This window comes from Heliangelus exortis, chromosome 4 (assembly GCF_036169615.1).
Source record: "Heliangelus exortis chromosome 4, bHelExo1.hap1, whole genome shotgun sequence".
NCBI classification, from domain to species: domain Eukaryota; kingdom Metazoa; phylum Chordata; class Aves; order Apodiformes; family Trochilidae; genus Heliangelus; species Heliangelus exortis.
This window is the reverse complement of record NC_092425.1, coordinates 1,941,072-1,962,696: the sequence shown is the minus strand read 5'-3', so window position 1 is coordinate 1,962,696 and position 21,625 is coordinate 1,941,072. Positions and strand designations below refer to the sequence as shown.

General features: G+C 40.5%; 1 protein-coding gene and 1 long non-coding RNA gene across 4 annotated transcripts in view; one reads left to right on the top strand and one right to left on the bottom strand.

Annotated features, from left to right (window-relative positions):
- Positions 1-21,625, bottom strand: part of NFKB1 (nuclear factor kappa B subunit 1) — a 52,937-nt gene that overhangs the window by 11,924 nt on the left and 19,388 nt on the right. For all 3 annotated transcript variants that reach the window (XM_071742604.1, XM_071742603.1, XM_071742605.1), the window contains exons 6-15: positions 14,593-14,741; positions 12,902-13,065; positions 11,655-11,813; positions 10,082-10,186; positions 8,075-8,166; positions 7,383-7,521; positions 4,943-5,065; positions 3,925-4,014; positions 3,027-3,215; positions 237-378 (exon numbers count right to left, since the gene is read on the bottom strand). In XM_071742604.1, coding sequence (XP_071598705.1) covers positions 237-378; positions 3,027-3,215; positions 3,925-4,014; positions 4,943-5,065; positions 7,383-7,521; positions 8,075-8,166; positions 10,082-10,186; positions 11,655-11,813; positions 12,902-13,065; positions 14,593-14,741 — 1,352 coding nt within the window. The remainder of the gene's footprint in view (positions 1-236; positions 379-3,026; positions 3,216-3,924; positions 4,015-4,942; positions 5,066-7,382; positions 7,522-8,074; positions 8,167-10,081; positions 10,187-11,654; positions 11,814-12,901; positions 13,066-14,592; positions 14,742-21,625) is intronic.
- LOC139795674 (uncharacterized) lies at positions 469-21,574 on the top strand. The gene is made up of 5 exons (XR_011725636.1): positions 469-525; positions 8,799-9,040; positions 10,606-10,720; positions 11,685-11,822; positions 21,240-21,574. It is a non-coding gene; the product is annotated as an uncharacterized lncRNA (long non-coding RNA).

The following is a 21,625-nucleotide window of genomic DNA, read 5'->3' as shown; positions in this document are numbered from 1 at the left end:
ACCCATCCCATCTATCCATCCATCCCTCCCTCCCTCCATCCCATCTATTTAAACTGCTGCCCCAAACAGCACAAAAGGGAGCATTTCTTGGACAGGAGCAGTGCTGTAAGCTATGATCAGCACTTTTAGGGGACTGGATGAGTTGGCTGCACCATTCTGCCACCCAAACCATGACTGTGAGCCCAGTGAGTGCAGCCCCACTTACTTGTCTTGTCCCCATTACTTCTCTTACTTACTTGTCCCCATTATCATCCTGGACAGCAGTGAGGTGGCGCTGAACCGCCAGCAGCATCTTCACATCTCCAGTTGCAGCATAATCAAAGAGAGCATTGCAGTGGCGCCTGGCAAGCTGCATGGCCTTCTGCAGGAACAGCCCATCTGCAACACAGAGTTTTGTCTTCATCAGGTTGGTTGTTTCCCTTGCAGCACCACCTTTTCACCTTTTTTTTTTTTTTTTTTTTTTTGACAGAATGTGGACGGCCGAGCGCTATTTACAGATTCACCAAGACAGGCAGCTCCTGAGAGGTAAGGACAGAGGGAGTGTTCCCTTGGGAGAAACATAATGTGCATGCTCAGCTTTCAGGCAGCAGGAATCCTGGGACAGTCAAACTCTGGAAAATGCCTTTCATTTGAGTGGGACTGAACTAACTGCATTGATGTGCACTTGTGTGTGATGGGATAAAAGGAGAAGGAACTTGGATTTGCTTAGATACAAACAACATCTAAGGAGTCTTCTCCATACAGCACTTTAAAGACCCTCCCATGCAGTTCAGAGTATAGTTTAGACTTGAGGAAACTAAGGCAGGAGAAGCCTGAATGACCTGTCAAATATTGCACAGGAACTCAGAAAAGCTATGGCATGAGTGCAGGGCTTTGTGTCTCCTCTCTGACTTGAGCCATGCAGTCTCTCCTGCTTTACAGCAGCAGCACAGAGAGTCTGTTCACCTGTTTAAAACATTTCAGTGTATAAAAGGCTTACTATTTCTAATATCCTGATGTAAGAGCTATAAAATGTACAACCACTAAGTTTCCAAAAAGCAGAATTTGTCACAGTGCAGAGGCAAAAGGGAGAAAGGGGAGGAAAGAAACTAATCTGTGGAAAAAAGTCACTCTAGCTGCTTTGTCACAATACCTTTGTGGTTTTGTATCAACAAGAAGCTAGCAAAAATGCAACATGAACTTTCAAACCACAGTCATCTTTCTGGGAAGCAGTATCATCTGAAACCAGCCTGTATTTTGAAAAGTTTCCTATTTCTACAAAACCTGGTAGGGTTAGAATTTACTAACAGCAAACCAGTACAACAGACTTTGTCATTTAGAGCACACATAGGGAGAGAATAACCCAGGATCTGCAGCTACACAAACCCAGGCATTTAAACTGGGTTAGAAATGTACCCATGAACATGAACAGGGAGCTTCTGTGAGCCACAGACTGACTCAGCTACCCATGAACCTTACTGTTCCAGCCAATACATCAGCTATGGTGGTTTCTATACTATATGCCCAGGCTGCTACACTTATTTTTACTCTTTACCTCTTAACACTACATATATAGCATTAAACAGATGTTACATTCAGAATAGAGATCCAGGGTTAAAAGTTGTTAAGCAGTTCAGTGTTATCTCATTATGGACATCTGCAAAATAAAAAAAATTGGATGCAGAACCCTCCTGGTTTCTCATATCAAGCACACAGAAAAGATTCCCTGCAAAATACTACAAGATAGCATCTTTTAGTTTAATACTCAAATGTTCTGTGCTGCAGTGGCCACTTTTTGAAGCCTGTCTGCATTTATTCTTCATACAATCTGGAGCTTGAAGTTGGTTCTTTCCATGCCATTGTAATAGATAAAGTCCACTTCTTGCCTACAATTCTTCTGTCATCTTCTGTTCATTCTGCAGAAACCAGGCCAAAAATTCAGGCCCTTCCTTGATGACTGCTAAGCAGACAGTATTTTTTCTTCACATATCAATATTTCTTCACATATCATATAATGTGACAGATCATATACAACATACATATTCACGTATTAAAAAAAGATATTTTGCTCTCCAAAACAGTCATGGAATTTATCACAACCAGAACTGCCAACAGCAAGTGTTTCAGCTTTCCTTAGGAGCACCATCCTCAGGTCACAAGAAGCTGCACCTTGGAGGCTTTCACAACTAGAACCCACCTGCTACAAGGCTTTGCTTTCCCAAGCCACAGTTTCTAGTGCTGTAAATAGCAAGTGTCACACTGATAGACTCAAGATAATGTGCCCTCATCTGTCTGACCAAGGAGGGAAGTGGCCTAGATCATAGTGCACCTGGTAAAAAGTGCACCAAAAATTCCTTCCTGCTTAATTCCTCCCACCACCACATCTCTGTTAATCCAGCTGCTGGGTTTTCATTCATTTTATGAGAAGCATAACTACTCAAATCCTTTCAGAAAGTGACCATCAACTCTCTTTAAAAACAACCCAGGAAAAGGAAGTCTTACTGTCTGGGAAACATGATTTGTGGTGGTACCCAACAATGTTGTTGCTGTGTATTTGTCACTTTGGAAGAGCCACATTGACATTTTCAATCCAAACCTTTGCCACTACATTTGCATGCAGTTTAACAGTAGAATTGCAGGGAAGAACCACTGCAACAATCATGCCCACATCCATTTACTCATCCATTAAAGTCAATCAAGTATCAAAAGCCAAGTCAGCTGCTGAACTGTATATTATGGGTACTTTTACTGCTTTCAGAGGTCTTGGAACAGGTTTATTATGAAACAGTGTTAAATGTGCCCACCAGGCTGAGCTCTCTCACTGCAGGACAAGTAGAAATTCAGTTACTCAGGGGCAGTACAAAGGTGGAAGATTATCTACAGAACAATGTATGGGGAGGTACCTTGGATCTGAGGGAATGGAATCCCTCCTGTTTCCTCCAGGAGGCATTGTTATTCATTATTAATATTTTGAAAATATCAAGCAGAAATTTATGGAGTTTCCAGACCTTTAACAGCAGTTTTGCCCCAATTACTTGTTTGCTTACCCTGCCACCTGCAATCTGCTTCATTAACTTCAGTTTTACAAGCAGCAGCATCCTTGTCATCCCCATCACCAGCAGCTCTGCACTCATTCTTCTCCATAGCTTCCACTTTCACATCATGTTTCACATCCCATTTGTCACTTTGTTCATCAGAGCTCTTCCCACCTCCTTCAGCTGTGCTATTTGATAGTCCTTCAAACAGAAAATAGTGTCATTAGTGTCCAGTGCCTTCTTCTGCAAGTGATAAAGCTCTAGTAGCTATCACCAAACACCAAGGAACTCCATACAAACATTTCTTTGACACAGATGCTACCACTAAACACTTAGGAATCAGAATACTTCAGAGGCCAACACCCAGGGACAGGCTTGCTCTAAAGTAATGTTATGGTTTTGACAGCCTCTGCTTCAGAGAGAAACTTTTATCCAAACCAACAAATACATCTTCTCTTTCTATGGTACAAGAATGCAAGCAAAGTAGTCCCAGGGAATCTAGCAGAATTATTCAGATTTACTTTTCTTTTTCTGGCAGCAAATTCATTCCTGAGACTTTGGAAATAACTACTGAGAATTCAACATGTAGATCTGAAATGAATTCCCTAATTCAGGAAGCCAAGAATGCCCTTATTATGAACTTTTTTTTTCCATTAACTTTTATGTTGCTTCTCTGGGTACTGCATAGTACCAGCTTTTACTTCAGACTTGGGAGAGAATTAAAGAGAAGGAGGGAAGCATAATCTACACAAACCCCTCTGCTGCCAGAGGTTTCAGGGGAAAAAAAATAGGATGCTCCCTCCCCAGCATGCTTAGCTACACCTGCATGACACTACAGCTCATACTGCAGGGAAAAACAGATGGGTCAAGCTCAATTCAGCTGTTTCAAAAAGGACATTTTTACTGTTACCATGTTTCATTCCAGCGTTGGATTTTGTTGTGCCAGGGTGGAAATGCATTCCTCCAAAAGCAGAGTATCCATATGAAGGATAACTGAATCCTGAAGAAAGGAAAAAATATCAAGAATTAATACAATTAGACCCTAACACAACGAAACCACCACCTAGAAAAAAACTGAACCTGAACAACTGAAATTTTGTTTTCTACATACTCTCTGCTTTATTCTGATTAAGACAAATTTCCCAGACTCAAGGTGAAATGCCCTCCACCCCTTCAAAAATCCAAGAAAATTCTAAGTAGCTGATGAGTGACACTCCCCATCCCAACATCCCTAAGGCCACACAAATGTATTATCACTTGTATCCTTCATCTAAAACTCAAAGGAGATTTCACAAGCTACTTCTACACTTCAGATCTCCATGATGACACCAGATTTGTGCCCTGGTGTTATGATACAGATGTACTGCTAGCAATCAATGTAAGAATCAGCAAGCTGCTCCTCTGATCCCTGCTGTAAAAAAATGGGCTGCAAAACTCATGGTTCAGGTGATATGTTGCTGATCCTCAGGGTTTTTTTAATGCTCTGCTTCAAGAATCAAAGCAATTCTCCTATAATCTGGGGTCTCAGATATGCTCTGGCTTCAACAGAGAGCACAGTAGAAAATGTACTGAACAGTCTCTCTAATTTCTTAATAGTTATCTGCACTAACAGGGTTAATTTATCAAATTCCACTCCTGGTGCCAGAAATAATCAAGAATCTGTTTTATTTCAAGCAGCCAGGACAGTACTTAGCTTACATGAATTTCAGTGCCTTTAAAGGCTCTAGGAAGAGCTAAGGAGCTGATGAATATTTAGAAAACAAGGAGATGCTTGACTGAAAGAAGTAACACTGGTATAAAGACATTGAGTCAGGTCTTACCTACCTAGGAGACAAAATCCTCAGCCTATTTTAAAAATGCAAATGAACATCTATCCTGCTCTCAGAGCAGAACCCCCTTTCCCTCTTTTCCCAATCCTGCTGCCTTACCAGAGCCAGCACTGCCACCTCCCCCTCCATACATGCCACCACCTCCTGCACCACTGCCTCCTCCATAGCCATCAGAGAAGTTTGGCATGAGCTTCTGCCTCTTCCTTTGCACTTCTTCTTTATCTGGGTTACAAGGAGCAGACAGGACAAGGAGTTACTCTCACTGTGGCCATGCACACAACAGGATGCACAGACAGAAAGCACTGCTCAAGTTTATAAAGGAAAAATGTGGGGTCCTGTAGAGGAGCTGGATTGTCCTCTAGCTCTGAGTTTCAGACCTATCTTGCATGTAAGGGAGCAGAGAGAGTTCCTGTGAGAAACAAACCAGGGGCACAGCCCCAACAGCATCACTTGGGCCCACGTGGTCTCTTCAGTTCTGACACTGCCCTGTGCTCAGGTTTTTGGGGACACCTACAGAGATTCCTTAGTGGGCCCAGAGTTCCTTCAAAAGTGCCTCATGTACTTAAGAGGCCTGGAAAGTAGTGGTCCTAAAATTCCACCTCTAAACCAGCCCGAGTGCCCCAGGCCCCAAAATTGTTGAAGAAAAATTGGCTTTGTTTTCATATAAACTCAGGCTCTTCAGCACATCACAAGGTTCTTTGATTTTCAGCAGTGCAGAGTACCTGCAGTGCCCTTTGAAGTTTTGATTAAGGGTAAGGATGGCAAGAAATGGTGAAAACAACCTTTCCTTGAAATGATTTACTTCAAATATCAGAAGAGCCACTAGAACAGAGAGAGCTTATTTTCAAACCATGCTGGGCAGCAGTAGAAAAAAAGCCTAAATAAGATTTTATACTCTTAAGTACAAAATAATACCTAGCAGGAAAGCAAAATGCAAAGATTTAAAAGAAGTACCCAGTGACTGGGGAAAGTGAAAATGTCATGACAAGAGCTACAAAAATAGGGATACAGACATTACAGAGGTTAAAATCAGATAAAACTGTTGAGGAAAGAACAGAATATCCTTCCTTCATTAAGCAATCTGATAGTTTTCAACAGCCATAGGATGAAAAGAAATTCCCATGCACAGTCATCAAATGAGGCAGCCTAATCCATGAAAAGTACAAGTGTCTTATTTCCAGGCACAGATGATCTGTAAGTATGTAGCTTGCACCAGGCATACTCACACTGGTAAGAAGAGAGAACTCTAGAGAGCAGTCTGGTCAGAGAAGAATAAAAAAACTCCACATACTTGTCTAAGTTTGTGTGAACACTTGCAACAAGGGAAAAAATGGTAATTTAATGATGAGGTTGTCTAAGGGATCCGAAAAGGCACATAATACTGAATTAATTTTACTCCAATAAGAGGCACAGAAGAGGTTTGCTTCAAACCTGGCAACTTTGCCCTGCAGTTGTACACTTCACTTTCCATAAAACTTGTCCAAGAGATTCCTGAAATCATTACTGATCCTAATCCTCCAGCAACTCTGGAAGTTTTTGTGAATGCTTTCTGCTACTTTATAATGGGCATAAAGTGGATTCTCTAGGACAGGCACCACTCCCCTCTCTCTTCAGCTCTCCTCAGCCCATTATCACTGGTGTGCATGTATTTTAGAGACCTGGACAGGGTATTGATTTCAGTGTTGGCTCTAAGCTAAGCACTGAATATTAGGATTTAACAGCTTAACCTGCTAAGCAGAAAGATTATTGTCCCAGTACAATGAAACACCAGTTCTGGCTCTGGCCTTCAGGGCATGTCCACATCACTGACATTACTGATATTTAAAACCATGACTGCTGCTGCCATGCAGGTCAAACATTGCAAATGGAGACTTTAAAGGGCACAGGCCTGCTGAACCTCACTAACTTAGGAAGCAGGCCTGATGCCAACTATTCTACTCCTGCTAACTGACTACTATTTTAACTCCAGAGACTGAAAACTGACTACTATTTTAACTCCAGAGACTGAAACAGTGCTTTCCCTGCTCCCACAGGCAGTGTTTTGGGCTTTACTTAACTAGTACAGGCAAATGGAAAATCCAAAACCACTGGTGAAATCATGACATGATGGTTAAAGGAGTAATTTTTCCTCCATACACCAACCTCTCTTTGGCTTAAGGTTTCAGATGAAAGTACTGACAGTAAAGTGTCTTCAGATACTCTGCAGAAACTCAGAGGGAGAGAGAGCCATCTGCTGCATCCACAGGCACATGAGCCTGTAGGAAGCTTGCAGGGAATAAACCTCACTAAGGTAATAACCATGAATTTAGTGCCTACCAGTCCAACAAAAAACCCTACACACCCACTGCAGAGTTACTGCCTTCCATATTAGCTCTGCACAAAACAAGGAGTCAAAGATACCACATCCTAAAAACAACAGCTACAAACCCCAAAAATAAATAAACAAATCTCCCATCCAACAAGGCCTGCCCTATTAAAAACATTCCCAGGAAGCCTGCAGTTTTTATTTCCTATATACAGAAGAGGTTTAAGGAATTACCTTTGATTTCTGGGTAGTAGAGGAAAGGCTTGGGCTCACTTGTCTCTAGGTCAGATTTCCGACGCAGCTGGACAAATACAGATGCTGGCTTTGTGATATTGACATCTCTGTACTTGGGTGTTTTGAACACAATAGCAAACTGTGAAGGAAGCAGTTACAAACACATCAGTCAGGGCAACATGGGTTTGGACAACTTTGCTTTCACACTTGTGTTATTTTGTGGGAGTTGGTCCACACCTTGGGAGGCAAAAAAATTCTTAGCGAAAAGCTGCGACAACGACAAACTCCCATCTTGGTTTTCATCTGCACTTCTGATTTCAAGTCCTTCAGCCTTTTGGGACAGACAGAACTGCCATGTGAATATGCAGTATTCACTAGTACTGCCCTGTTTGCTCCCTCTCTGTCTAGCATCTACTCTGTTGCTTTCTCAGTAGCTCTGAGAGCTTTTTGTGTCTCTTGTCCCAGCTGGCACATGGCTGCATGTTAATACAATGGGTCTGTCTCCCAGTTTCCTCACCTTGTATTCCTCTAGTTCCCTAATGTATGTCTTTAAAGAGCAATTAAGACTGCATTAAGAAGTAAAGAACAAAAGAAGAGGTGAGTATAGGATAGAGATGCTTTCAATTTAATTTCCTAATTGTAACATGGAGATGAGAAAAGCATTAACACATGATAAGTGCTCTGTTCCTTACCTGTCTATGCACATCTGTAGGAGAAAAGTCTCCAAAACCTTCCCACATACCTCCATTCTCATCCTCTTCATAGAAACGTATTTGAATATCATCTGCAAAGAGGGAAAGGAACACTTCTTGAGATGTTTGTGCATTTTTTTAACACTTGGGATATTTGTGCATTGTTTAACCTCTGGCTATGTTTATGTCAGAAAATAACACGGTTATGTGGAGGATAACATTACATGAATAATACATGAGTTATTTTTCTCCATCTTATGAAAACATCCTAAATAATCCATTTTTACATCAATTTTAGATCAGCCTAATTCTAATGACTTCACTGAAGCTGCTCTCTATTTACCAAGCAGTGAAAGGAGAACTAGGTTCACTACCTCTTCCTATTCTAGGGCTATAAACCCTTCCAGAGGAGCTTTATTTGGAACAAACACCTCGGGAGGGGAGAACTTGAAGCATGAAACGTAGAAACCACACTCTCCACTCCAACAGTTTCAGTTCAAAAAAAAAAACAACAAACTGTAGCAAAACCTGAAGTACCAGGGCCCCAGTTCCTCTTGCTGCTGGCAGAGTGCCACCTGGGAGAGACAGGGAGGCTGTGAGCCAGGCAGCAGTCACCCCTCACCCCCCAAAACCCAGCACAGGCCAGAAAAAAGGAGATTTGGCTCCTGCTCCTCCAAACAGATTTCCTTCTGTTCTCTTCATATTTATTTATTTGTATTTTCAGGAGAAGCTGGGGAAGACCATGCCAGCCTAACTTCTTTGCCAGCACTCCCTGGGAGAAAAAACCAACCAGAAAACCCCTGGTGTCTTCGGGTGACTGACTGGTGCAGGACAAGCTGTTGGAGCAGACAGACTGCCTCCTCTGATCCACCACCTGCTAGTCTCAAGCTTGTGAGCCACCACTTCCAGTCCTGCTGTCCTGCATGCTCAAGTTCCTTCAGGCAGGAGGCTCCTGAGAGTAATGAGGTCAGGGGAAACCCCAGCCTGGCTGAGGGGAAACCCCACTTCAGGGCTTCCACTGAGTCAGACATTTATTTATTTATTTGGAGCAGAAGAGTGATGTTACAGTTCTCCTGACAGCAGAGCTATATACACTACTAAAAGAAAACAGTTTTTTCAAAGCCCCTAAGAGCCCCCAAAGCCCTCTCTCTTTCCTAAGTGGTGGGACAACATTTCCAAGAAAGAGAGGTGGGGAAAGGCAGCCTGTAATGAGGAAGGCAGTGGGATTTTCTCAACATGTGAAGGGACTGGTTGCAAATCAGCTGAGAAAAGGGCACCTGCTCCACCAGGCAATCAACACCAGGGAGTCCCAGGTATTACCCATAGCTGAAAAACACAAAAGATTTCCCTCCCTTCCATTTGTTCCTTTTTGGTTCAGACCAAATACTACAACCAATCCTATAAATCATTATCTTCCTATCAAAAAACCCAAATCATTCAAATCCACAGGGCCTGATCCAGACACATTCAAAGCCATGAGCAGAGATAACAACAATGAGTCTGTGAGAACAATCTGTTTACACTGAATAATCTCTGCCATTAGCATAGATGGAAAAATGAAGTTAGGAGCAGCAGTGCTGAACACAGTCAGTTCCTACTGGTGGCTAACAGAGAATACTCATACTAGCTCTTTATAATCAGGAATTTAATAATAAATCAGAAACTTTGGAAGACTTCAGAGCAGGTGTTAGGTAAAGGAGGCACACATCACCCAGGACCCACCACCCACAAAAAAAACAACACCCAAACCATAGGCAAGGGCAGAAAGTTGAGAAGAACAAAGTTGATCACACAGTCTCTGTGGAAGCAACACAAGCCAAATTTGCTTTGCAACAGACTTATTTCAATTTATTCATTTTCTGGACTGCTGGCCTGACTTCCAAAAAAGCTGAGTGCTTACAAATCCTCCCGAGCTATCAGAGCCAGGGGAACATTAAGGCAGCAAAATGGGCTTCAGGTGGGCTCCAGCTGAACATCTGGTGTGCCTCAAATACTCAGGCCTCTTACCTTTCTGAACCTTGTCACAGAGAAGGTAAATCTCTTCCCCTCCTGTTACACACCCTGCTGTTCTGTCCATTCTGACAATTTTTAAGTTGGAGGCATTGGGAGCTTCTATGGAAAGGAAAAAAACAAAAAACAAAACACCAAAATGTTTACCTTTCCTAACAGTTTTAGATTTAAAAAAAACAACAAGCACACCACAGAGAAATGCAACAGAAAAACAAGCCCCCAAATACAACCTACCTAAATTTGTCTGTGTTTTTTTAAACATAATATAGCAAGTTTTTCAGCTGTATCATCTTAGCTGTGACTGAACTGTCAACTATAAAAGAAGACCCTGGCCATGCCAACACTATTACTGCTCTAGCACAGCAGTGAACTGCATCCAGTCCAGTATTTGTCACCTTTATGACAAGAGGACTCAATTTTTCCTTCCCTGCTTTCCTGCCAGCTCAAGAGCTGCTCCCTGTATCTCACTGTTTGAATGTAACATGTGGTGCTTTGCTTCACACTGCAGCTTTACATGAAAGCACTGCTGGTCCTTGGCCAGCACAACAGACTCTGATCAAACAAGGCCACCTTGATGGGACCTCAGAAGATGCATCAATGGATACCTCCTGGTCCTCAAGACACAGCTGTCACCTGGTAAGTAAAAGCAGCTATGGTACAGTTATGCTACCACAAGTTGTGTCTGCTCTGTGGAAGAGGTCTGAATGTTCGTGCCCGTGAAGAGCATTTAAAAAAAAAAAAAGAAAAAAGCCAAAATACTAGAAAAATCCTTTGGAACTAACAACCAAAAAATTCACCTTGGGAGCTCAAACATATGCAAAATGGCTGTGCCACATCACTGCATTCCCCAGTTAATAGCAAGCAACAGACTATAACACAACAGTTACATTTATTAACTTTTCATCTAGACTTTATCATTAAAAAGTAATGACACAGATATGACTTGCACAGAAAAAAAAAAGTGTTTTTTCTAAGTCATTACAGAATGGAAATTCATATACAGGAGGGTAACCTCAGGCAACAGAAAGGTTCAGGTAAGAGGAGAAAGTAAAAAGACACAGGGAAAAACATGAAGTGAGACCATTCAGAGGAAAGCCAGAGGGATGTAAAAAATGCAAAAAAATACTGACAGGTCTAAAGGAAATGGACTGAGAACTGTGGCTGTGTTAGTCTCACAAAATGAGGACAGGCACACAGCCAGCAAATCTGAAAGGAGTCAATTTCTCCAAAAAGACTGAAGCAAAATTTATTTTTTCCTTACATCTTGTGTGACAATGCTTGGTCACAGGCAGCAACTGAAACCCACACAATTCAGGCACTTCAAGATTTTCCAAAATCCTCATGATAAAAGTGGCATGATCAAACATGCCAACAGCCAAATAAAATCTTCCTTACCCTCTATTAAAAACCAGAATGATACCACGTGTCTTTGGATACACCTGGGGCCAATTACCCATGGGTTGGTACTTTTTATTGATCAATTAAATTCACATACAACACCACCTACACATCAATTATGTAGAAAAGCTTGCCCCTTAGTAAGAAAGTAATTAAAGCCAAATATACTCACTGCTGTCATATATTGCATCTGATATAACAGGATCAAGTTTTCGTGTGAAACTGCCATTACTGTCAGGAAGGAAGGCTGTGAACATGAGCCTCACCACACTGAGATCCATTTCTTTAGTCTGCTGGACTGCTGCCTGGTGAATTATCTCCCTCTCTCGTTCTGCAATGGGTAAGCAAACAGCTGAATTAACACAAGAGGGAGGGGAGCCATCCCAAAACAGGGAGTATTTTCCAAACATGACTATCAGAAGGCACCAACACTGAGGAAATGTTTTCCTTTTTAATTTAGTATCCATCAGCTCCTCTGTATTTATGCAGAGAGGAGCAGCTCTTCACAAGGTACTGCATTCACCTTTCATTTTGTGCACTGGGTGTTATTTCAGATAAGGTACATAACTGAGACACACAAAAAATGACTGTTTTCTGCTCTCAACTTAAAAAGGTTGTGCAAAGGTCAAAGGTCACCACTAAGGCTATCTAACCACCTGGCACTGCAGTGATTAAGAGAAGCCTGGCCCTTCCATGCAGTACCTGAAAGCAAAGCAGCCCACAGGTTCTGCAAGGATGTGGGCACAGTGCACCTGAACAAAACCAAAGGCTCAACAGAAGTTACTTAAGTATAATGAAGTTACACTGAAGTTACTCAGATAGTTAAGTGCATCTTGTCTTGCCCCCTGACAGTACCTGAAGGAGTGTACAGGAAAGCTGAGGAGGGACTTGTACAAGGGTGTGTAGTGACAGGAGAAGGGAAAATGGTTTTAAACTGGAGGAGGGGAGATTTAGGTTGGACGTGAGGAAGAAATTCTTTCCTGTGAGGGTGCTGAGCCCCTGGCCCAGGTTTCCCAGGGAAGCTGTGGCTGCCCCATCCCTGGCAGTGTCCAGGGTTGGATGGGACTCTGAGCACCCTGGGCTGGTGGGAGGTGTCCCTGCCCATGCAGGGGGTTGGAACTGGATTAAGGTCTCTTCCAACCCAAACCATTCTCAGATTCTATGAAGAATGCAAGGTGACTCATTGTTCAACTCATTTACCAGGGTAAGAGCAATGAAACACAGGTGCAGAAGTGGGTACAGGCAATTCCATCCTCATGTGTGTTTTAAAAGTAAAGGCTCTTCCAGATTCCCTAAGACACAGCAACAGCACACCAGCTATTTAAGCACATACCCACTTTCCTATCTGAGGCCTTTCTCTGGCTATGAAACTGGTTTTAGTAGAATCCCAGTTAAAACCAGACCATTGTTTCTACATACCAGTTAGCTGTCTGTCTCCACATCCATCTGCCTGCAGATAGGCCAGTTCAGGATGCACCAGGAGTCCTGGGTTGTATCCTTTTTTGCAAGCATCAATCATGCGTGATTCCAGGGTTTCAAACACTTTCTTCTTGGTGACATGAAGTATCCCAAGGTTTGCAAACCTGCCCAATTTTGACAGAGGGAAATATTTTCTTAGTGCTTTATGTCACACTTGCAGCAGTCTCTCTCTTACCAGAGGCAGCTACAGAGCTGGAGTCAATGGAATGCTTCTATAGCCTGACTTAGGCACTACTAATTCTTTAGGACAAATTTTCCAGCAAGAAAAATTAAGCTAAACTTACAAAATATGTAAAATGTGCACCATTATCTGGCATCATCAATTCTATGGGTACACAGGATTTACCCACTGCTTAAGTGGTAACCTCTTAGGTTTCAGACTCACACCATGGAAGCTTCTTAAAAATATTTGATAATCTGGTTGTCACACTTTGTTTTGCTAATTACATTAATAGATCACTATATTACTGCTATGCTGTGCAGAGCAACTGCTCAGAATAAGCTCCATCCATTCAGAGTTATTTGGAGAGCAAGCTGAGAAGCTAAAACCAGTGCAACAGTTTCCAAAGGAAATGTTTTAATTGAGGTTCTGGACATTCAGCAAGATACTTCAGGTATCTATTTGAATAAAAACTTCCATAACACAAGATCTGCTCTTGTAAAAATCTTCTGCCACATTTAAAAATAAATTGCATCTGGAAGCATGAAAACAAGACAATAACCCAATTTTTCGTGGGGGTCAATTAAGGACAGGAAAGCAGTTTCTAAACATCTGATGAAAAACAAGACAGGTTAGGAAATGAGCCAAACTTTTCAAGATGAAAAGAAGCATTGCAAATAAAGCTATTTAAATTGTGCTTGGTAAAGTCAGTGCACTGGGCTTGGACATCAAAAGTTATGGTTTAAAAGAATCTGTCTCATGCAACCTTCTCAGCTTCTTAAACTTCATCTTCCTCACCAACAAAGACATTCTTGAGATCACAGAACTAAAACTCACAGCCAGCATGAAACCTGATCTAAGCCTGAAAAGGTAGACAGGAGCCTCAGCTCCCTTTACTGATACAAACAATTATTCTTTTAAATTAAACAAGAACAGACCAACTACAATTTCACTATAATCTGACTCCTTTAAACTTAAAAAGTTTGACTCATTTAGTACTTTCAAGTTTATACGTGTCTTGCATTAATTTCAAATTTACCCTCTTTTCTTAACACTTTTCACTGCATTCCTATTGGCAGATTTTGGTTAAAAGTAAAATACCAACCAAAACGATAACCAAAGTAACCTTGGTAAAAAAATGTAATTTTACAGCCCCTTCTCTTTGACTTGAAACTACTTAACATTTTAAAGAATGGGCTAACAATCCCAACTTGGACTGCACACCAAGAGATTGAAACTCTACAAATTCTAAGTGAAAACTATTTGCTTAAACCTCTTTAGCCTGCTTAGGGCAAAATCTGCAAAGGTAAACAGCAACACTGTTTATTTTTTATTTATGATACAAACAAAACAGATCAGAGCACGAAGACCCATGCTTCACCAAGATACCTCTTGGTAGTGTTTTTTTCTTGCTTCTCAGAGTGTGTATACTTGATTCTCTCTCCCTTTAGGAATGAGCTGACAGACTTACCCTACAACCATATCTTTAGGTCCTGCATTAACTGTGCACACTCCATCTTCACAAAATTTCCCCACCAAGCTGTGAGCGTGCAAGTGGACGTATTTCCCATTAGTAACTAACTGGACAATTACTTTTGCAGGTCCAACATAATTGCAGATCTGTAAATAAATAGGAAAACAATGGGGGATCAGTTGGGTTTTTTGTTTAATGGAACACAATGATTCCAGTTGAGCACCTCCTGCCAGCTAAGTCCAGTCAAACACACAGGGCAGAAGTGTGTCTGCATTTTCCTCCTGAAACACCAATGGCAAAGAAACTCTGCCAGATCATAACAAAGAAATGCCAACACTTTTTTGGTAATTAAGCTTAAAAAGGCTAGAGCAGTGATCAAAGAAAATTAAGAAACAGAAAAAAGCTAAACAAAAGCAACCTTCTTTTTGCCAGATCATGAATATCAGTTTTAAATTCTGCTCAGTTAATTCCACATTGCTCCCTTAAATTTCAAGCAGTACACTGACTTCACCACAAACATGTTGAGAAGCATCCAGAAAATCTATGTACTTAAATAAGAAACCCCATGCATTATTTTTGCCCCATTTAAAAACACTTCAAAAAGTTATTTTAAAATATTACGATTGTTTTAAAACATTTTGGCCTCATTACAATGACTCTTCAGGTAGAGATTTTCCAAGTGAATCAGTTCTACACTCACAGGTGTTTTGTTAGCTCATTATGCTACAGCAACACACATTTCCCAGCCCAGCAAATTTTTCCCTCAAGTGTACAGGAGGATACATGCTAAAAATCCACCTAAGATTTTGCAGGACTGAAACTATGATAAACTGGATCCTTTAGTATAGCCAAAACTTCCTTTCCCTGTTACAGTTTCTAATAATGCATTTTTAAAATAGCTTTAAAAATTGAGATGGCAAGTAATGCTTAAAAAACAAACCTAAAATTATTATTAACTTACCTTACTGGTAAGTTATTTGCTTTACATCCATAGTTTATAACTTTTTTATTGTTCGTGGCTTTATTTTCTTTCTTTACAACTAACACTCTCCAAGTCAGTTGACACACCACTTTCAAATTATGCTGAATATAAGATGATCCCACTTTTAAAAAAGCAAACATTACTTTCCCTTCCAGTTCACTTAATTAACCCTTTTATCAATGTTGGGTTTTTTCCCTCCTCCTCTAATTTCTTCTACTTTGCCTTGGGCAAAGTTCTTTGTATTACAGCAGCTTATAGATGTAATCAACCAAGCCATTAAAAGAATCACGATAAACATTAAAGTGATGAATCAGTGATGAACTGAATACTTAAGGTTATATTGTTGATAAAATGCTGATAACCAGGGATTGCCACGATTTTACCACCTTATTAAGTCCTGCTAACTCCCTTCAATCCAGTTAACCCCTCTCTTGAACCCATTCCATCACAGGTGAAACACTGCATACATACATACAACACATGCCCTCCCTCTCCTCCCATTCACTGCTGAAAGCAAAAAAAAAAAATCCCAAGTATGAAAAAGCTGTTCCAGGAGAAACAGGTGTGCAAAATTCCTTTCATGGCTTACTGCCTGCTGCTTAACTGTATAATAATAACTGTGTTAACGTGCATTTTACAAGCAGCAGTTTATAAAAACATAAAAACATGGGGTAGCCATGCCTCCTGCTTTTTCCAAACTGTTAATACCTCCTGAGCTGAAATGAGACAGTTGTGCAGAATAATCAGTACTCACATTTCTACCATTACCAGCAGAGAATGCTGGGAACCCAATGTAACTTCCACTAAGTCAGTTGAAAATTAAAAAATAATTGAGTTTTGGTGCTCCATTTCATCACCACTCCTACAATCGATTTTTCAAGAGGGGGGCTTCAAAAAATTTTTAATTCTACCCCTTGCTAAGCAAGCCCTTCCCTGCTATAAAGTTCCCAGCACAGCTACAGTGTTATCTTCATTATGAGTAAGGTGCATGTTCTGGTAGCACATCAGAAAAGTTCAAGACAATCCTTCATCAGCTGTAGAAACCACAGTGAAACTTTAGGTAGGACTGCTGCACGTCAAGGACTTTCCAGCCTCTGAAAGCAGAAGATGTGAATGCAGTGGTAACCAGATTGCAATCTCCCCCTCTATGATCTCAGCATGATCTTTGTAGTCTCTCTCAGGGGAAAAACAAAAGAGTTTTTAAAAATGTAATACCTTGTCTAGACCATAAAGCAAGAAATTTTGCTCATCTAGTCTGATGTCCTACAGTGTTAAGGCTACAAAATGTCCCTGAACTGTTTCTTACCTATATTTCTACTAGAGTGACCTTATACTTGATTTTGAGGCATCCAAGTTATCCCTGTGCCAAGAGAAACAGACTCAGTGGTTAAATGTCCTTATCCTATAAATTAAGTAGGAAATAATTTTTTCATTGGCTTGAATCACTGACACCAAAATTTCAGAATACCTTATAATGTATTCTGGCACTCAGGTACACTAAAAACTATCACTTTTTATGTAAGAACTCAAGAAACACTGTGAAAGTCATTAAAAGGTAGATGGTTTATCACTGTGAATATCTACAAAACCCTAAGGCCTATGGTGTTGACAAAAACATAAACTCTCCATGAGTGGCAGACAGCATGTGGGTACTGTACTGCTCCAAGTCAGAGCTGTGATCTGAAAAAAACAGCTACTGAACTTAAAAATTAAAAATTGGGGACAAAAAAGAAAATTCTTGGGAAGAGCATAGCTGTAATACTTGATTACATCCTGTACTGAAGCAGCAGTCTGTTGATCTAATCTGATCAAGTTAAAAAGCTGCAGGCTCACATTGAGCTGCTGCTTCTGTTTGAGAAAGATTTGTCTGAGAGATTAAAAGGACCCTGTGAACTTGAAACTGAGTCAATTTCAAAACAGGAGTTGAATGGGTTTTTTTCAGTTATTTCACATCCTCCTCTGATCCAGACCCCAAGTCAATTTTTTAGTTTCTGAAACTTCATGAAAACTTGATAAGAACATTTTCCTCCTTCCAAGGTGTCTTTTACAGTTACTCTTACAAGCAAGAGCTGAAACCAACTGGTCAATACCAGAAAGCAAATGATGAAAAAGACTAGAAAGCCAGCAACTAGGAAAATATCTATTTTTCTTCCTAATCACCCTGTCCTGTCTAACCTCCAAATTGTGACAAGTGCTGCCCTCAACACCATGCCACAAATGAGGCACCATTCACTCTTTAGAAATGGTGTTTTCACAAAGCAGCTTTTTTCTTTTTTTTTTATTTCTTTTTTTTTTATTTTGCTAGTTAAAGACAAAATATTTCAGGTGTGGTGCACATCACTTCAGGCAACTGAATACTTAGAGGTCTAAGAATAAGCAGTGTAAAGTACTTTGAACCAATGGGAACTGAATACATCTTCTACTCTGAACTGTGAGGTCACTCTCATGCCAAAAATACCAAGTTAGGTGCTCTGCTTCAGGAGCCCAACTAAAGAGACACTGTGCATCATCTTCAGTCAAATTAATCATAACAGCAAAAAGCAGAGATCTCACTCAATTTAGCTTTGGATAATCTGCTTTTTAAGTACAGGTTTTTAAGAAGGGTGAAGATTTGTAACAGAAAGTCTGCTCTTTCTTGTCTTATGTTTATTCCTTAATTCAGCCGTTAAAAGAATTTTTACATTGTAATCAGCAACCTCTCACTCTACAATTTAAATCCTTAAGGGGGGGAAAAAGCAAACATGCTGCTCCTTTCTTCACCAGGAAGCTTCATCAACAAAGTAACTTGCTTAATTTTCCATAAACTTCCCTCTTGAATTTGAAGTACGTGCTGAAATCCCCCTGATTTCAATAAGAATGCTGATCTCCAAATTGAGGAATAATTCAGGATAGCCCCAGGATATGACCGGATGGGCAGTTCTCTGCCTGGGTTCAGGGCTGCCTGACTGGTTCCCAAGCTGTCCTGGCACAGTGTCCAAACCGATGGGCAGAGAGCAAGACAGCTTGGCACACCTCAATGCAATCAATTACTCAATTACCAGCTCACAGAAAACGTGCAGCTCGAGTTTTGTTTGCAGCCACCCACGTGGATTTGCCCCCAAGGAGCTGAAAATCCAGGACAATTCTTTCCTTCCCGCCGCTATTTTAGGCAAATTCTTTTCACACCCAAAACTGGATCAGGTCTTTGGGTGTAAAACATGAATGTGCCTACACTGACCAGCCTGAAAAATCAGGACCCACCTGGTAAATGTGTGAGAAGGCCAGTGGAAATTTTCTGTACAAGTTTTCTCAGTTTCTCAAATACATAAACCCAAACAAATTATGACTAAAAAAATTTAGATAGTTAAGTAAGCTGGTGGTACTGTTAGACAATGGAGTTTTATTCCTTCTTCTTATACCACTGGATGTTTTTTTTTTCCCTGGACAAAAAGCTAATGATGAATTAGCAGCTCAGGAGATTTCATTTCAACTGGTTTAGATTGTAAAGTTTCCCAGTGGTGTGTTACTTTCATGGAGCAGTCAAAAATGGAGATGTAAATGAAGAATTTTAGGTAGCTTTCTACTGTAATTACAACACTTGTCATGAAATCCAACTGAGTATTCAGTATCTACAACTTCTCTGCTCTCCTTAACCACATGCAAAAATAATATAAAATCCTCTGAAAATGTAAGATCTTTTTGTACATGATATTAAGATCACTGTTAAAAAAAGACAGGGTTAAAGAAAGAAACATAATTCAATTGACCATAAAGATTAATCCCATTTTTGCTATGATAAAAAATACTACTCTTATCTAGACTCCATTTGTCTCTTAGGTGAAGTTTTAAATCAATTCCATTTTGCTGATATGTGTTAAGATGGGCATTGCAGAACTGCTATATTGACTCCTGAACTGTACCATTTCTTAATATACTATACAGGAGGTGGTTAAATATGGAAATAACTACCAAAACATCTTTTTTAGAGACATAGCAAAGCCTTCAGCATTCCAGCCTTCAAATAAAAGATAGATCTTGCTGCATTCCAGCTCAGCTACAAGTTAGGGACTAGGTGTAGGGAAAAAAAATGAAGGGTGAAGTTGGAATGTCCACATTATGCAATGCACCCATGTCAGATAAATGTTTTCTTTTTTTCAATGCATATTTCTACAAAAAGCCAGTAGGGAACTACAATGATTTTTTTTTTGTGCATTGAAGATGTCTATTTTCACAACAATCTGTAGTAGCTACTGGGAATTACATCAGGATTCTGTGCAGAGCTGGCCAAGCAGAAAAGAGATCCCAGTGTGAGATGCACTGACCATGGGCATGAGTTAAAGATCCATCACAAAACCTCCTTTTCACAAGAGCCAAGGCTCATGCTACTGCCCTTCCACAGCTAATGGAGGTTTTATGGTTAAAACCTTGGCAAAAGAGTAAAAAAAACCCAAACCAAAGGAACGAAAAACCCAAAATAAAACAAAGAAACCCCAATGCAATAAAAAGCAGTGATCTTCAATTGTGCTCACCTCAGTTATGACAAGGTGAGCACCCTCTGACAAAACACAGAGGAGAGTTACAGGAAAAGGTGTGAAGCACTTCTGTCTTTACTGGCACAACTTGAATCAAGAACAGGCACTAACAAGCAATGGCCTCGGGGAATTTACTCGTTGTGTTCCCTTGCCAGCCTCTCCCAGCAGGTGTTGCCATGTGGGATTTGTACTAGGAAAAATCCAGATGCACACAGTAGGACAAGAGGGAGGGAGGGGAAGGACACACGTGTGTGTGTGTGTGTAAGCTTTGGAAGAAATTAAAATCTGATGATCAATGAAAACAGAGGGTTGGAGGGAAAGCCAAAGAACATTTTGCTTTCTAGTTTACTCAGGAGAAATTCCTGTGTACCTCTTTATTACACATCTCTGTCATGCTATCGTGCATCTCATCACACCCTTATAAACTATAATTTGTATTATTATCCATGCAGATTGCATTGGAATCCAAAGATCTGTCTCAATCAAGGTAAACTGTTTTATATCAGTGCAATTTCATTCAGTGGTTCATTACTGTGATGATAGGAAAGGGAAAAACAAGCAGCTCCTTTGCCTCAACTATTAATTTTCATAGGAGTTTTGCAAGGCTACATGAACTCAGCTTTCCCAGCCTCTTCTCAATTCACAAGACTAACACCCTAGGCTATCTCAGCCAACACTGATTATTTTCCATTGAGTCATGCTCCTACTGATTCATTCAACTGCTCCAAATTCCAGCCCTTCTGGAGAACTGTGGGAGAGCTACACACAGACTGCAGGGAAAGCTGAGTGGTGGCACACACCAAGACTGACTGCTTGTCACTCTTCCTTCCCTTTCTCTTCCCATAAAGGAGACAGTAAGAGGTAGCACCAGAATTAAAAGACATTAACCCTTGTCTTCATGAGGCAATCTCTAGTGCAAAAGTTCAAAGAGGCAATGCAATAAAAAGACTTTCATCAAGGTGAAAAAAAAAATACTGAAAAGGCACGGTGTTATCTTTTCCCCACTTCCATGGAAAAAGAATTTGCTTTAAGTACCATAGGCAATGAAAGTTCTTCTCTAATCCTAGAGTGATTAATCACCCCTGTTATAATCTTCATACTATGCTAGCACAGAATGTTCCTTTGATTAATGCTCTTGATATTTTTTCCAGGAGAAAAAAAGAACCAAAAAAGTTTTCAGCGAACACCTGAATGTAATGCTCCTCCTATTAAAATGAGAAGCTTTCTGCTGACTTTAAATAAATCCAGTCCTTAAGAACAGAGTACTCTGAAGATACTGAATACAGGAGTAACATGAACAGAAAAAGGAAAAGAAAAAGAGAAAATAAAAAAGAAAATTTGGTAAATAACATAAGAGTGAAGTGGAATAACTGGCCAGCCTCCTGCACAGCAGTTTGCAGAAGTGGAGTAATTGAGTAGCTCAAGCCTTGCTTTATGCCAAAACTACACCTTAAAGAAGAGCTCCATAAGTCTTGCACAGGGCAATGAGGAGGTAAGTAAAGGAAAGCTCACTGCTTAATTGCTGGCAAATAAATAG